The 18,450-nt window shown below is 34.6% G+C and overlaps 1 protein-coding gene across 8 annotated transcripts in view; it reads left to right on the forward strand.

Annotated features, from left to right (window-relative positions):
• RALGAPA1 (Ral GTPase activating protein catalytic subunit alpha 1) overlaps positions 1–18,450 on the forward strand; it is a 219,420-nt gene that overhangs the window by 169,346 nt on the left and 31,624 nt on the right. For all 8 annotated transcript variants that reach the window (XR_003005576.1, XM_024762042.1, XM_024762043.1 and 5 more), the window contains one exon: positions 7,061–7,216. Coding sequence is in view for 7 of the 8 variants with exons in the window: in XM_024762042.1 (XP_024617810.1) it covers positions 7,061–7,216 (156 nt within the window). In the remaining variant the exon portion in view is untranslated. The remainder of the gene's footprint in view (positions 1–7,060; positions 7,217–18,450) is intronic.

Here is an 18,450-nt window from a genome sequence, read left to right on the forward strand (position 1 = left end):
TAAATCCCAGTCCTTGCACAGTGTCCAATGCATAAACCTTTAGCATTCAATATATATTTTTATAGCTGATCTAACCTGCTATTTCACTGAGTTACTTGAGTTCTCTTGGCCTTTTGCTTATTTGTCAAAAGCAGTGTGCTTTTTTACCCAACAGATATATAATATGAAGTTCATTTGAGATTATGTATGTGAAAGTGGTTTGGAAAGTGTAAAGAAATGTTATAAATATATGTCCTGTTAAAAAAACAAACTAAGAAAAGTATTAGTAAAAGCAAGGGACATTTGAAAAAGAACAAATTAGGAGTACTCACACTTCCTAATTTCAAAACTTAGTACAAAGCAGCTCTAATCAAACAGCAAGTTACTTGCTCTAAGGATACATATATCAATTAATGAAATAGAATTGAGATTCCAGAAATAAACCCACACGTCTGTTGTCAGCTGATTTTCAACAAGGGTGCCAAGACCATCCAGTGGAGAAAGTCCTTTCAACAGATGGTGTTGGAGTAGCTGGATAGCTGCAAGCAAAAGAATGAAGTTGGAATCTTACCTCACACTGTATACAAAAATTAACTCAAAATGGATCAAAGACCTAAATGTAAGAGCTAAAACTGTAAAATTCTTAGAAGACAATATAGGGGTAAATCTTTATGACCTTGAATTTGGCAGTGGATTCTTTTTTTCCAGCTTTATTGAGACATAACTAACAAATAAAAGGTATTCTTAGATATGACACTAAAACATGAGCAACAAAGGAAAATAACTAAATTGGACTTCATCAAAATTTAAACTTTTGTGCATCAAAGGGCACCATTAACAAAGTGAAAAGATAACCCACAGAATTGGAGAAAATAATTGCAAGTCATATATGTGATAAGGGACTTGTATCTAAAATATACAAAGAACTCACCAAAACAATAATTAGAAGGCAACCCAATTTAAAAATGGCTAAAGGATCGGAATAAACATTTTTCCAAAGAAGATATACAGATGATCAGTAAGTACATGAAAAAATGTTTGACATCATTATCAGAGAAATGGAAATCAAAATCACAGTGAGATACCACTTCACACCCATTACGTTGGCTAGAATTAAAAAGTCAGGCAAGGGCTTCCCTGGTGGCGCAGTGGTTGAGAATCTGCCTGCCAATGCAGGGGACACGGGTTCGTTGGAGAAAAGAAAATAGACCAACAGGACTTCAGGACCAAGGAATGACATTATGGTGAGTTCTCAGGTTTTCTTTTTGCCTCATATATCTTGGACTTGGAGTTGAAGAAGCCAGCAACCTAGAAATATCAACAAGCACAGGACAAAAAAAAACCCAACAAAAGCCTACTCTTTCTAACCAAAGGATCAGGAAAGGAGCAACCTGGAAAGACAGAAAACATTTAAACAGTAACTGCTGTATGCCAACCAAACACCACAGAAAATACTGTGACCCTCATCCCTACCCCTGACAACAAAAGTGGGTTAGGAAGCCTAGACTTCTACCCTTACAAGACTATAATGAGGGGAATTCCCTGGTAGCACAGTGGTTAAGAGTCCATCTGCCAGTGCAGGGGACACGGGTTCAAGCCCTGGTTTGGGAAGATCCCACATGCCGCGGAGCAACTAAGCCTATGCAACACAACTACTGAGCCTGCGCTCTAGAGCCTGTGAGCCACAGCTACTGAGCCCACGTGCCACAACTACTGAAGCCCACGTGCCTAGAGCCCATGCTCCGCAACAAGAGAAGCCACTGCAATGAGAAGCCCGCTCACCGCAACTAGAGAAAGCCTGCGTGCAGCAGTGAAGACCCAATGCAGCCAAAAATCAGTTGGTCAATAAATAAATGACTATAATGAGGCATCCCGAACATCACCCTGGAGTAAGATAGTATCAGAGAAGACCAAATAGAAAGCTAAGAGTTTCATCTCTGCCAACTGGTAACAAGTCCCCCATCCATGTCTAACACCACAGTGTCAGTGGAGACTACATGAGGAACCTGGAATTTCGGCCCCACCCAGGCATAATGAGGTGTGTCTCCCCCTCTACACTGGAGTCAGAGGAGGTCTAGTGGAGAATTAGGCCTTTCACCATCACCCAGTGATAATGAGACCACCTCCACTGCTGTGTCAGTGGATACCACATAGGAAGTCAGAACTCCTGCCTCCACCTGGCCATAATGAGGCTGAAAGCCCCTGCTTCTCCAGAGCTGTGTTGCAAAACAGCCAACTAAAACAGAAGGTTTAAATAAGATTCATGGTCTCATAATATGAAAATGTCCAGGCTTCAACCAAAACTCATACCAAAACCAGGAAGGTCTCAAACTGAATGAAAAGAAGGCAATAGATGCCAACACCAAGATGACAAAGATTTTAAAGTGACTATATTAGAAATGCTTCAACAAGCAATTAGGAACACAGTTGAAACAAATGAAAAATAGAAAGTCTGTGCAAAGAAATACAAGATACAAAGAACTAAATGGAAATTTTAGAATTGAAAATATAATAACTGAAATAAAAAACTCAGTAGATTGGCCCAGCAACAGAGTCAGGTGGAGATGAGGGTACAGAAAGAATTAGTAAACTGGAGCATAGAACAGTAAAAGTTAATCTGAACAGCAGAGAGAGAATAGACATAAAGATGGTGAACAGAGCAATGAACAGACCTGTGGGGCTATGACAAAAAATCTAACACTCCTGTTATTGTGAGTCCCAGAAGGAGAGGAGAAAGAGGTTGGGTCTGAAAACTACTTTGAGAGATAATGTTGAAAACTTCCCAAATTTGGCAAGAAAAATAAAGCTAATAAAGCTACAGATTGAAGAACCTGGTGAAAACCAAATAGGATATATGGAAGGAGATCCATACTAAGACACATCATAATTAAACTTCTGAAAACTAAAGGCAAAAAAATTTCGAAAGTATCCAGAGGAAACTTGTACCTATCTATATGGGTACAATTAGAATGATAGTGAATTTCTCATCAGAAACTGTGGTGGCCAGAGGAGGTAATATTTTTCAAATGTTAAAAGAAAAAAACTGTCAACCCAGAATCCTATAGTTAGCTAAGGAATGAAGCACAACATTCTCAGATGAAGGAAAACTTAGAGAATTTGTTGCCAGCAGACCTGCCCTAAAAGAACCACTGACAGAAGTTCTGTTAACAGAAATGAGATGATAGAAGGAACTTTGGAACATCAGGAAGAAAGAGCATGGCAAGAAAAAATATGGGTAAATACACTAAATTTACTTCTCCTCTTGAGTTTTCTTAATTATGTTTGATGGTTGATGCAAAAATTATTTTACTACCTGCTGTGTTTCTAAATGTAATGACAGGGACTTCCCTGGCAGTCCAGTGGTTAAGACTCCACGCTCCCAATACTGGGGGCACGGGTTCGATCCTTGGTCAGGGAACTAAGATCCTGCATGCTGCAAAAAAATAAATAAATAAATAAATATAATGCCATGAAAATATTCATTATATTACATTATATTACAAACAAGGGAGGGTAAAAGGACATAAAGTGAGGTAGGGTTTCTATATTTCACTCAAACTGGTAAAATGTCAACATCAGTAGACTGTGATAAGGTATGTACATATAGTATAATACCAAGAACAACCAGTAAAAAACATATAACAAAAGCACACTCAAAAAATGATAAATAAAAATGAAATTCTAGAATATGTTCAAGTAATCCATAGAGGGCAAGAAAAATAAAACAGAAAATAAACAGAAAACAAAAAATAAAATGGTGAGCTTAAGCTCTAACATATTAATCATTACAGGAAATATGAATGATGTAAATATACCAATTAAAAATTGGCAGAGTGGGGCTTCCCTGGTGGCACAGTGGTTAAGAATCCGCCTGCCAATGCAGGGGACACAGGTTCAAGCCCTGGGCCGGGAAGATCCCACATGCCATGGAGCAACTAAGCCCGTGTGCCACAACTACTGAGCCTGTGCTGTGGAGCCCGCGAGCCACAACTATCGAAGCCCATGCACCTAAAGCCCGTGCTCCACAACAAGAGAAGCCACCGCAATGAGAAGCCCACGTACCACCACGAAGAGTAGCCCCCGCTCGCCGCAACTAGAGAAAGCCCACATGCAGCAATGAAGACCCAACATAGCCAAAAATAAATAATTATTAAAAAATAAAAATAAATTGGCAGAATGGATTAAAAAACATGACTCAGGGCTTCCCTGGTGGCGCAGTGGTTGAGAGTCCATCTGCCGAGGCGGGGGACACGGGTTCGTGCCCCGGTCTGGGAAGATCCCACATGCCACAGAGCAGCTAGGCCCGTGAGCCATGGCCGCTGAGCCTGCGCGTCCGGAGCCTGTGCTCCACAACGGGAGAGGCCACAGCAGGGAGAGGCCCGCGTACCGCAAAAAAAAAATAATAAATAAACATGACTCACCTATATGCTTTGTAAAAGAAACTCACTTCAAATATAACAACATAGGCTGGTAGAAAGTACATGGATAGAAAAAATTATATTGTGCAAACCTTAAAGGAACACCAGAGTGGCTGAATTAATATTAGATAAGGTAGGCTTCAGAGCAAAGAAAACTACCAGAGATGAGGGGACATTTTATAACAGTGATAAAAGGGTCAGTCCACTAAGAAGACTTAACAATCCTAAATGTGTGTGCAGCAAACAACAGAACTGCAAAATATCTGAAGCAAAGCTGATAGAACTGAAAGAAGAAATAGACAAATTCACAATTATAAATGGAGATTTCACCCCTCTCTCAACAACTGAGAGAAGTAGACAGAAAATCAGCAAGTATATAGGACTCAACACCACCAACAACCAACAGGATCTAATTGCCATTTATAGAACACTCCACCCACCAATACCATAATACATATTATTTTCAAGTGCCCATGGGACATACACCAAGATAGGCCATATATGGGCCATTAAAACAAACTTCAGCAAGTTTAAAAGCATTTAAATCATACAGTGTTTTCTCCATATACAGTAGGATCAAACTTGAAATCATGAACAGAAAGATAATGGCAAAATCTCCAAATGCTTGGAAAGGTTACATGCCAAATAATTCCACTTATATAACATTCTTGGAATGACAGTTTTAGTAGTAAAGAACAGGTTAGTGATTGCCAGGGGTTAAAAAGGAGGGTAGGGTAGGACGGAAGTGAGTGTTGCTCATGTAACAGGGCAACACGGAATCCTTGTGGTGATGAAAATGTTGTCTCTGAATCATGTCAATATCAGTATCCTGGTTATAATGTGATTGCACTGGGGAATCTGGGTAAAGGGTACATAGAATCTCATTATTTCTTAAAACTGTGTAAATCTATAATTACCTCCAGATAAAACGTTTAATTAAAAAATAGAGATCTGCAAGTGTTACAGAATTATTTATAGCAAAGGAGCACTAAACTGAGACTTTCTCCTTTACATAATCAGAGAATTGACCTGAAAGTAAATAACTTTCTCACTAAAACAAAACAGAACAAAAATGTACACTAAGATACCATTTTTTAACCTAACAGATTAGCAAAGGTCATAAAGTTTGTTAATATATTTGAGAGCATATGAGGGAAACAGGCACTCTCATGCACTGTTGGTACCATCTATGGAGAGCAATTTGGTAGTCAGTTTCAAAATTAGATGTGCACATGCCCTTTGCCTTACATTTCTACTTTTGACTATCTGTCCTACAGATCTACTTTCACAAATGCAGCATGACGTGTTCAGTGTTATTCATTGTAGCATTGACTGTAATAGCAAAAGATTGGGAAAGCCTAAATATCCGTCAAGTAGAGCGCTAGTTAAATTATTGTACATCAAGAAAAGGGACTTATGTGAAGCCATGAAAAAAAAAATGAGAAGGCTCTTTACTTACTAATAAGGAGTATTTTTCAAGGTATTTTAAATGCAAAAAAGCAAGGTGCAGAACATTGTGTATCCGTGTTGTGTGTGCACATGTGTATATACATACATGTGTATATGTGCATACATACCTTTAAAATTTTAATTGTATATAGAGAACATTTTTGCAAGCATACTTAAATTGCTTCCTTGGAGTGGAACTGAGTAGCTAGAGATGAGAGATATGGAAGGAAAAATTTTGCTGTATCTTTTGAACTTTTAATTGTATGAATGTATTACTGAGTTAAAAAATAAATTTAAAATATAAATGATTGAGGAAATCTTGTAGTAATGGCATAAAAACTAACTTGTTATTCATACATTCAGCCATTAGTAACTGATATTGATAGTTGAGATGTGTTCAGTTCACACAGTGCAGAAATTTGCTTTTATAGGTTTCCACTTTTTCACATATTTATATTTTGTTTTTTACAAGCAGGTGCATAACTGGTTTCTCTGGATGGATAAATACAAGCAGTGTTTAAATTTTGTTTTTTCTTTACAATATTTTGTTTTTTCTTTACAATATTTCTTTGATTTTCTACAATGAACACAAGTTGCTGGCTTCTTTGCATCACACAAATCCAGGGGATATCGTCCAGTGCAACAGTCCTGATAGTAAATATATTTATAATCAGGAAAAAGACTTTGCACAGATTAATTTGTATTTTTTTAATGCATTTGAAGTGTAGTTAAGTTCTACATTTTTGTATTTTTGTTCTGGGCTATGATAAGTACTAATAATTAGGAAGCCAATTTCAATGAGTAAATATGACACAATTAATCGTTTTATCAAAGTGACATTACTGTTTTAACTTATCCTCAAATCATTTCCAGTCTTGATTTTTGCCACTTGGTTTTTACTCTCTGCCCTCGGCGTCCCACACAGCCCTTACCATTTAGCACCTCGTAGCCTAACAAGAGATGCATAGTGCACAGCGATTGATTTCTTTGCTAATTAGTTCCTACTAATTAGGGGCCCTCAAATACCTAAGAAAATCTACCAGTGTGACTTGAATAGTTCTAACTAATAATTCTGGGTCAAGCCATAGTTGATAACATGCAGAAGACTTCATTCCTCATGCTTTTGCAAAGTGAGAAATTTGAGTCTTCTTCCATAGTGAGGTTTTTAGTTTTGTTTAGTTAATTAATATTATGTGTCTTTTCATTGCTTCTAGGTAAATCTTACAAACCATTGCGGTTTCATGGGAGGACTACAAAGAAATAAAAGCACTGGATTGACCACACCATATTTTGCTACCTCTACAGTTGAAGTAATATTTCACGTATCAACAAGAATGCCTTCTGATTCTGATGACTCTTTGACCAAAAAAGTAAGTGCTAAGAAAAAAAGTGCTCAGAGTTAAAATCTTAGTAATACATAAAATATGTAAGCAAGTCATCTAATTGATCAAGAACTATTTCTGAGTACTCCTTTCTTCACCCAGTAGTGTCTTCAGAAACAGTATTGTTGCAGAGTAAACTCTGTTTTCCTTAATGATATGATTGAAAGTTATAGTCTTAACAAAGCATTTGCCTTCAAGAAAATGGGCATCTGACAAATTGAAAAACTTCCGTAAATGTTCAGATTGGTGAAATTATAATTCAAGACCCCACACACGGAGAGATATAACGTTTATATTGATTGACGGAGAGGAAAAAAATTAAAATGTAAATTATTACAAATCACTTAAAATATAATGTGCTCTCTCATAAATTTTAACTAAAACTAATATAGCAGATAAAATAAGCATTAATTCATTAAAATAGACTTTACTGCCTTAGAATATTTATGGGAGATATAGTGGAATGGTTTTGATGGCCCATGTCTTTTAAAACCTACACCACCATTTTGCTGTAGCTGGCACCAGCATTCAAAAATCACTCTAGTGACACAGACATACCTCAGAATAAAGTTTTGTGTGTTCAATCCATGTTTATTTTTTTAGGGAGAAACATTTTTTTAAAGTGAAACCTTGTCCAACATTTCTTTATCTTCTCTTCTTCTTCCTACTCCTCAATTTACTCAAAACTACTACTGAATGTAACCAACTTAATATCATAGATCATTTTACTTGGTACTCTGTTATCATGTTGCCTGATATCGAATCTCTTCATACTTCATTAATAGCCTATGAAAACAATGTTATCCTTATACTCTTTTGAAAAGGAACTTCAGAATTCCTCTCAAATATTTTATAAGATTGATTCAGTACCCTTGATGCCTTTTGTTTACATTTTAGAATACTGTTGGAAATTGCCTACTAAATGAGTAATGGTTAGAACAACTAATGTATGGATGCTGATTAGATTTGAATGTGTAGTAAAGATGGAGGTAATTGATGTGTAGGAAAGTAAGTATATTTAGTAACAGATTTGCTATAGAATATCTTGGCATGTAGTTTTTAGAAGTACAGAATGAGACATGAATACGGACAAGAAAATGGTGAAGAGTTGGATTGGAGTAAAACTTCGTTAAAACTTCAATTAAGCACTTTCTTCCATCACCTCATTTTAAATTTGTATGAAAATAAGCCATACTCAAATTAGAGGCAATTATGAGTATAGTACAAAAAGATAAATTATTTTAAACATTAGGACTTGGCAGTTATCCTCATTTTCATGGCTTCATGGATACAACTTTTAAACCCCGGAGCAAAAGGAAACCCTCTTTTCCTTTTCAAAAGAGTCTAAAATTAATAGTATTTTCGATTGCAAACATAAGAGCAGAACAAAGTATATCATTTTTTGTTGAAATTTTTTTTTTAAAGAAACATATCAGGATATTTTTACTTCAGTATATTAAACCTGATGGTTAAAAGGTACTTGAAATTTTATTCCTGCAGCCTTTGTAGAAATATCTCAAATAATTAAGGTTTCTTATTTCCTTCACAACAGTCACAAAGGTCTGTCCTTAATTATTTAAGAAGAGTCTGAAATGGATGTTTAACAATCCATTATCATAGCAAAATTAATTTTGGAGATAACACCATTTAAGAATTGTTAAATGGTTGAGTTCTAATTAAAATTATACCCTTAAATGGTGAAATGTTTAAGTACTGGATTTATTAGAGAATGTTGAGGGATTAAACCTTGAACACTAATAGTTTATTTCATCTATAAGTATAGAAAATTTTTTATTGTGGAAAAATATATATAAAACAAAATTTATCATTTTAACCATTTTTAAATGTACAGTTCTTTGGTATAAAGTACATTTACAGTGTTGTAGAACCATCACAAGTATCCATTTCCAGAACTTTTTCATTTTCACTTGGTTCAAAATATTTTTTATTTTTTCATGAGAATTCTTTGACCCATGTGGTACTTAGAGCTGTGGTGTTCAATTTCCAAGTATTTTGGGCTTTACCAGCTATCTTTTTGTTATTGATTTCTAGTTTAATTCCGTCATGGTCTGAGAGCAGACATCATATGATTTCTATTTTTTTAAATTTTTTAAGGTGTATTTTATGGCCCAGATGTAGTCTATCTAGTGAATGTTCCATGTGAGTCTGGGAAGAATGTGTTATCTGCTATTGTTGAATGAAATAGTCTATGAATGTCAGTTATATTCAGTTGATTGATGGAGCTGTTGAGTTCAACTATATCCTTACCAATTTTCTACCTGCTTGGATCTCTTCTTTTCTGAGAGGGGTATTAAAGTCTCCAACTATAATAGTGGATTCTTTTATTTTCCTTGCAGTTCTGTCAGTTTTTGCCTCACATATTTTGGCACCCTGTTGTTAGGCATATACACCTTACGGATTGGTTATGTCTTCTTGGAATACTGACCTCTTAATCATTAGATTATGCCACTCTTTATCCCTGATAACTTTCCTTGCTCTGAAGTGTGCTTTTTTTAAAATTAGTATAGCTATTCCCACTTTCTTATTAGTGGTATCATGGTATATCTTTCTCCATCCCTTTACTTTTAATCTATATGTATCTTTGTATTTAAAGTTGGTTTCTTGTAAAGTTGGTTTCAAGCCTCACACAGTTGGGGCTTGTTTTTTTTGATCGGCTCTGACAATCTCTGTGTATTTGAACCATTGACATTTAAAGTGATCATTAATATAATTGGATTATTTTACATTTTTTCTGCCATTTGTGGTTATAATTGAGCATTTTACGATTCCATTTTCTCTCCTTTCTTAGCATATCATTTATATTTTTTTTCTTTTTAAATTTTTTTCCAGTTCTTGCCCTAGAGTTTGTACTATACATTTACAACTAATCTAAGTCCACTTTCAAATAATACTATGCTGGTTCACTGCAAGTACCTTATAATAGCACAATATGCTATTATTAATAGCATATTAATAGCACAATTCTTCCCTCCTATCCCTTGTGTCATTGCTATCATTTATTTCACTTATACATAACCATGTGTATACATAAGCATACATTATCAAATACATTGTTGCCATTTATAATCTTGAACAAACTGTTATGTGTTAGATTAATTAAGAATAAGAAAAATAAAGTTTTATTTTGCCTTCAATTATTGATTCTCCGATGCTCTTCCTTTCTATATGTAGATCTGAATTTCTTTCCTATATTGTTTTCCTTCCCTCTGAAAGGCATTTCTTGTAAGGCGGGTCTACTGGCAGCAAATTCCCTCAATCTTTGTTTGTCTGAGAATATCTTTATTCTTCTTTACTTTTGAAGGATAATTTCACAGGGTACAGAATTCTAGATTAGTAGAGTTTTCTCTCAGCACTTAAATATTTCACTCCACTCTCTTCTTGCTTGCGTGATTTCTGAGGAGAAGTCAGATGTAATCCTTATCTTTGCTCCTCCATAGGTAAAATGTTTTTTCCCCCTCTGGCTTTTCTCAAGATTTTTTCATCTGTGATTTTCTGAAGTTTGCATGTGATATACCTGGATGTAGTTTGGGGGCCCTTTATCCTGCTTAGTGTTCTCTGAGCTTCCTGGATCTGTTGTTAGGTGTCTAACATTAATTTGGGGCAATTCTCAATCTTTATTGCTTCAAATATTTCTTCTGTTTCTTTCTCTCTTTCTTCTCCTTCTATACATAAATGTTACACTTTTTGTGGTTGTCCCACAGTTCTTGGATATTCCGTTATGGGGTTTTTTTCGGTCTTTTTTCTCTTTGGTTTTCAGTTTTAGAAGTTTCTATTATTACATCCTCAAGCTCAGAGATTCTTTCCTCAGACATGTCCAGTCTACTAAAGAGCCCATCAGAGGCTTTCTTCATTTCACTTACATATTTTTTTAATCTCTAGCATTTCTTTTTGATTCTTTCTGAGAATGTCCATCTCTCTGCTTACATTATCCATCTGTTCATCCATCCATACTTTGACTACTTTTTCCATTAGTTCCCTTAGCATATTAATCATAGTTGTAATTCCAACATCCCTGCCATATCCGACTGTGGTTCTGATGCATTTTCATTCTCTCATTCTTCACACTGAGTCTCCGGCAGTTTGTCAGCTACAGTTCAGGTTTTCCTACTCTGGCACTGGTTCCTACAGAGGTTTCTGCTCTGTTAAGTTGTTATTCTTCATATATGCCTGTCTGTCCAATTTTGGGGCAGCAGTTTTCCCTGTGACCTCAATTCTCTGATCTAAGAGTACTGTAGTTGATTTTTCAGTTGTTTAGCTTTTTACTTGTTGTTAGGACAGAGTGGTAACTTCTAATCTCTTTACATGCCAGGCTGGAAACTGGAAATCTCAGAACTCTATTCTCCCAAAAAAGAAACTCTGTATCCATTAACAATAACTCTCCATTAACCCCTCCACCCAGCCCCTAGTAACCTCTAATTTACTTTCTTTCTCTTTTATTTTTCCAGTTCTAGATACCTCATTAATTTGGAATCATACAGTACTTGTCCTTTTGTGTCTTATTTCACTTAGCATAATGTTTTCAAGCTTCATTGATGTTAAAGCGTGTCAGAATTTCATCCTTTTTATGGCTGAATAGTATCCCATGATACATATATACATTTTGTTTATCCATTTATCTATCAATAGACACTGGGTTGTTTCCACTTTTTAGCTGTTGTGAATAATGCTGCAATGAACACTGTCCTGCAGGTATTTGTTTGAATCCCTGTCTTCAGTTCTTTTAGGTATAGACCTATGAGTTGAATTGCTGGGTAATATGGAAATTATATGTTTAGCTTTCTAAAGGAACTGTCAAACTGTTTTCCACAGTGACTGTGCCATTTGACATTTCTCCCAGCAATGCACAAGAGTTCCAGTTTTTCCACATCCTTGCCAACACTTGTTATTAGCTGTCCTAATAGGCACAAAGTATTATGCTTTGTGGTTTTTGACTTGCACTTCCCTAATGACTAATGATGTGCATCTTTTCCTGTGCTTATTGGCCATTTGTATATCTTCTTTGGAGGAATGTCTATTCAGCTCTTTTACCCATTTTTTTAAATTAGATTGTTTGTAATTTTCTTGTTGTGGTGTTGGAGTTCTTTATATATTCTAGATGTTAATCTCTTATCAGATATATGACTAGCAAATATTTTTCTCCCATTTTGGGGGTTGTCTTTTCACTCTTGATAGTGTCCTTTGAGGCACAGAAGTTTTTATTTTGATGGAGCTCAATTTATCTATGTTTTCTTTTGTTGCTTCTGCTTCTGGTATCAGTTCAAGAAATCATTGCTAAATCCAATGTTGTGAATATTTTCCCGTATGTTTTCTTCTAAGAGTATTATAGTTTTAGCTTTTACATTTAGGTTTTGGATCCATTTTTAGTTATTCTTTGTGTATAGTATGAGATAAAAGTCTGACTTCATTCTTTTGCACGTGGCTATCCATTTGTCCCACCACCATTTGTTTAAAAGACTACACATTCCTTTATTGAATGATCTTGGCATCCTTGTCAAAAATCAATTGGTCATCTATGCAAAGCTTTATTTCTGGACTCCCTGTTCTTTTCCATTGGTCTGAATGTCCTTTTGCTTTAATTAAATGCTTTAATTACTGTAGCTTTGTAGTAAGTTTTGAAATTAAGTAATGTGAGTTCTACAACTTCATTCTTCTTTTACAAGATTGCTTTTACTATTCAGAGTCTCTTGAGATTCCATATGAAATTTAAGATGAGTTTTTCTGTTTCTATGAAAAACTGTGTTGAGATTTTGATAGGATTGCATTGAATCTTTGGATCACTTTGAGTAGTTTTGTCATTTTAATAATATTAAACCTTCCAATCCATGAACATGGGATAGCTTTCCATTTATTTATGTAGTCTTTCATTTCTTTCAGCAATATTTTGTAGTTTTCAACATATATGCCTTTCTCCTCCTTAAATTTATGCCTTAGAATTTTATTCTTTCTGATGCAATTATAAATGGAATTGTTTTTATAATTTCCTTTTTGAATTGTTCATTGTTTAAAATGCAGCTGATTTTTGTGTGTTAATTTTGTATTGTGCAACTTTGCTGAATTCATATATTAGTTCTAACAGGTTTTGTTGTGGGATCAGGGTTTTCTGTATATATGTCATGATTTTTCAATGTCTCTGTGGAGAAACAAGAGCTTGCTTGGTCCACCATTTTGCTGACATAACACCCTAGAAGAAAATTTTGTGGTTTTTTCCCCCTTTAAGCTAATTAATTCTAAATGTAAAATTATTTAGCAATTTACCAAGTGGAATAGTACAAGTATTTTTTTCCAATTATTTAGTGTTTTGGGTTTTTTTCAAATTATTAGAGAAAGACTGCAGGCAATTACATGGCGTAGTATTCCAATTGTTTAGTATCAAGATGCCAGAAATAATGTAACTTTTAAAAATGCAAGCATATGTTTATAATTTTTTTAAAATTTATAATGCAAGCATGCTATTATATTAGTTGTCAAAGTAACTATACCTGTTTTATTGAAGAAAATTACCCTGGCTAGATAGGCTTTTTTTTACTTAAATAGAGCAATTTAAAGGGTTTATTTGTTTGTTGTAGTGAGAAAATTTCAAAACATAACTTCTTTCACATGTATAATACCTACCAGATAAAAATAAAACCTGTCAAAATTGTAAACAATATGTAATAAAGTGGTATCATTTTGGAAGGTATAGTTCTCTTATATTCTCAAGTAGTAATTTAAGTAAAATCTACTCTTATCAAGGTTGGGGCTAAATTGAAGCAATATTTCACTTAATTCAGTAGAAAGGAAAAATTTACCCAGTCTCATAATTCAGCATAAATTATTCTAAACCTTCTTTTCATAGAAATTTTTTAAAAAGTAACATTTATTTCTCCATATACTGAGTTTTCCTTTTCCCTATTCTCTGTGATTCTTGCCCTTACTGCTCTTCAGAGTCCTAGTATGTAAGATTTTTCTAAGTAACAGTCTTATATTTTAGTTCTATTACAGTATCAATTTCTTTTCAATAAAAGGTTAAATCCTTAAACTTAATCATAGAAACCAGTTGTCTTATACCAGTTTTCCTTAATAAAAAAATCACTTTCTGTATTGGTATTTTTTCTCCTGAATTTAATAAATTCCACATTAGTAGTAATAAGTTGAGGCCTAGAACATGTGTCCTGTTACAAATGAACAATTGGATATCATTAGGTTGTCCCCCTTTGCTTTGTACATATATCTTTAGGTGTGTTAATCCATTCAGTAGACACATTAATGAGCACTGGTTGAAGTGTAATATTGAAGGAAGTAAGGCTTGTTGACCTCAGCGTGGAGTTTAATACCTCTAATTAAATTAGATAGTCAACAGTCAGTTTAAAGAAATAGCCGTGCCTCTGGCAAGGTAGAATTATGTATGACTCTGGTTCTTTGTTTTAAACTTGATAGGAGAAAATCATTTATATCTGTTTTATAGAAACTAATTTTAGTTTTCACTTTGTGTTTAAAATATGTGGTGATTTTGTAAATTATTTTTAAGCATTTTATTTTCTCAGAATGAGAGGTAAATATCTTTGAACCCCTTTAAGTGTTAGCATTTTATTTCTTGTGAAGAAAGGCTCTTTCAAGGATCAAAATGGTAGCGACAGAATTTTTACAACATAGACTATACTTTTTTTTAACAAATTAACCAAATTTTCAGTCTAACAAAGTAGTCTCTCTTAGAAATACTACGCCACCATATTAAAAATCCTGATATAACTCCAGTCCAAGCCATCTGTTCTATAAATTCTCTCTATCTGAGGAAGATTGACAGAAAATGGTTAAAAATAATTTCCACTTTACTGAGTTTATTCACCCCTAAAAATCAAAAGTGCTGCAAGCATTGGTATAAAGTGTTCACAGGAGCTTGTCTCATTTCCTGTCTCCTTGTTGTAGCCACTTGCTGATACTCTGCTTCATAGGTAGCTGAATCATCCTTTTAGGAGTTTGATGAAGATCAAGTTGAGATAATTGTAACCTACTTTTAGTTGGACTCTCTAGCCTATCTTTCATTTCCTGGACCCCCCAAAAGAGGGGAAAGAAGCACTTTATTTAAGTCAGTTCCCTCTGAAATATTGTTAGTGTACTGGACAGCAGTTCGTTTTTTGTTTTGAAATTTGGTTACAATAGTTTCGCAAATAAATGAGCTCTATCGAACCGCTTAGTCTGATTATAACTTTAAATCCATTTTTCTTTATTTTATCTAGAAATACAGTTAAAGTATACTTCACTTTCCAAAGAACTATATGCTAATATAGTCTGGAAAAGGAATTGAAAAACAAACTTAAGGAATAATAAGAAAAATTTTTTCATTGTTTTAGTAGAAGTGTAGTTAATGTAAAAATGCTATGGAATTATACACATGGTTGTAGTCCTAAATCTAGCCACATTACATAAAATAATTCTGTTTTAATATAATAGACTCTACCTTTAACCCCGATTTCTATAAATATACTCCTGATGACAAGAAATGAAGATAAAGAAACAAGGAAGTATAAATGGTTCAGAGCAGATTTGTCTCAGCACTGTGAATGGTTTAATTTGGATGGTATAGCAGTGGCTTCTCATTGCATATAGAATAAAATTCTAATTCCTTACTGTGGCCTTCAGTGCCCTACAGGATTTGGCCACTTGCCTGCCTACCTCCCTGATCTCATCTTCTGTCACTTTCCTTTTCACTTACCACAATCTGGCCTCACTGGCTGTCATTCTAACCTGCCATCATGTCAAGCTCATTCCCATCTCAGGGGCTGTGCACTTAACCTTTTTTTTCCATTTGAAATGCTCTTTCGTCACATTATCAGGTTTTTTCATCCTCATTGTTCTATTCTCAGACTCACATGACAGTTCCTCAGAGAGGCCTTTCCAGACCATCCTAGCTAAAGAAGCCCTCTCTATCCAGTAACACTATCACATTACCCTATTTTATATTTGTATAGCACGTATCACCATCAAAGTGGCATATTTAAATAAAGCCGTAATTGCAGATAATTGTATTTTTATGCTGTGCACTATGTAATGATAAGAAACAATTTGCTAGGTAAGTACTGTGACATTATCTTTTTAATAGCATATTTATTGAGTGCCCACTCTGCTAAAGTATTCTGTACTAGATGCCATGCCTATTGCTTCAAGAAGCTTTTCCCAATTACTAAGAATGAACGATCCAGACAGCAAGTGAATTGTGAAAATGTATGAGAGTATGTTTTTGCACATGATTGAGGAGTATATGATAGTTTATGTTTTGCTACATGAGTGTCTGGAAGGTGAGGGGCAAAGAATGAGGGCTTGGGGCACTGAGTATCAACTCAGTTTCAGTTTCTACATGTATACCACTATCTCGTGAAGTAACTGCCCTAACCTAACTAACTTCTATGCATTCTTCAAGTGCCATTATAGATCAGTTGTCTTTGTTATTTGCATTCAGAGAGGTATATTTAGAGCATTATCTCTACTGTTAATTATTCATTAATTGCTTAGTTTATTTTACTCTCTCTCCACTGGACTTAAAGCTATGTGAGAGAAGAAAATATGTCTGTTTTTCCTCACCGTTGTATCTTTAATAGCTAGTGCAGTGCATTTAGTCAGCTCTCAATATTTGCTGTTTGAAAGAGGTAGATAGGAAGGAGAGAGGGAAGGAGGAGAGAAGGCCTTTTAAGAACTCGTGAACTAGTCCAGCTGTGTAGGATGACTAGCATCTGATCTAGAGCAACAGTAGAGGAAATAGGAAGGAAAGTACAAAAAGAGAACATAATACTTTTTTTTTTAATGAAGAGCTTGTTAGAGATACTATAAGGAAATCAGAAATTGAAGACTTTCAGGTTTTGACTCTGAGTAATTATAATTAAGTTATTAGGTGTTTTTAACAGAAATGAGGACGTCAAGGGGGTAAGTTGATTTTGTAAAACAGATGATATAGTTATATTACATGAATTCTAGTCTCTAACTCCAAATGAATGATATTTCACTGAGGAAATCTAGAATTGACTCTGGAATCTCTACTGATAATTATGGAAAATGAGAACACTGCCATAGATAGGCAAACATCTGATTTTCATAAAAGGACATGGAACAGGCCACCAACCACAAAAATTACTAACATTCATGAGCTCCATGTCAATGCCTGGCAAAATAGGATTATTAAACAGATGGTTTGTGAGCACTTAGGTAATGAAGTAGTGATCACTAGGAGCTACCATGAGTTCACCATAACAAATCACATCAAAGTAACTTAATTTGTTTTAATAGGATTACTACATCAGGGAAGGCCATAGACAGTATAAAGCATTTAACTAAGTCGTTTGTTGTAGACAAGTTGAAGAAATGCGGTCTTAATAATAGTTCAATAAGTATGTTAGTGACTGGTTCTGTAATTATATCTAGAGAAATTAATTATATAATGAGAGGCAATAGAGGGAGGTAGTTAAAGTATGGTTTCTAAAGCTAGCCTACTTGGGTTTCAATCTTGGCTCTGCCACTTATTAGTTACGTGACCTTAGGCAAGTTACAAAGGTTCAGTTCCTCACCTGTAAAAATAAGGTCAATAATTATTCTTATCTTGTAGCATTGTTTTGAAAATTAAATTATCACAAAGCACTCAGAAATAGTAAGTATTTAACAAATGTTGGATATTCATTTAACCAGGAAGGACATCTGTAATGACTTACTGTAAGGCTCTTAGCCAAACCTGTCCCATTTGACATTTTTATCCAAAATCTAAATAAAGACACAAGAATTTGAATTTAAGGTTATCCAAATCTGGAAAAGGGAGAGCCAACATACTGAATAGAAGAATCATGCTAACAAAAGGCCTTGATAGGCTTTAAGATAATCGGAACCTGGTAAGTTAAAGTTTATTAAGAATACATAGAAATCCTCTCTAGTTCTAGTAGTCAGTTGTACCCGCTTAAAAGAACTTCGTAAGAAAAAGTCTTAAGGGTTTGAATTGACTACAGCTTCCATTTGAGCCAGTGTTGTAAAAATGCAGAAAATAACTGAGTGAACAGAACAAAGGAAGTAGTCCTACTGTGGGCTGGTTGTATTATAGAATATATTGATATTATATTCTATTTCAGATACCACAATTTAATAGAAACATCAATAAACTGAGGTAATAATCCAGGATAATGAATACGTTTGTAAAGTATAAAAAGAGGAACACTTTTAACCTAGAAAAGTTGAGTTATATATTA

The sequence above is a fragment of the Neophocaena asiaeorientalis genome, unplaced genomic scaffold (assembly GCF_003031525.2).
Source record: "Neophocaena asiaeorientalis asiaeorientalis breed wild unplaced genomic scaffold, Neophocaena_asiaeorientalis_V1.1 scaffold190, whole genome shotgun sequence".
NCBI lineage: Eukaryota > Metazoa > Chordata > Mammalia > Artiodactyla > Phocoenidae > Neophocaena > Neophocaena asiaeorientalis.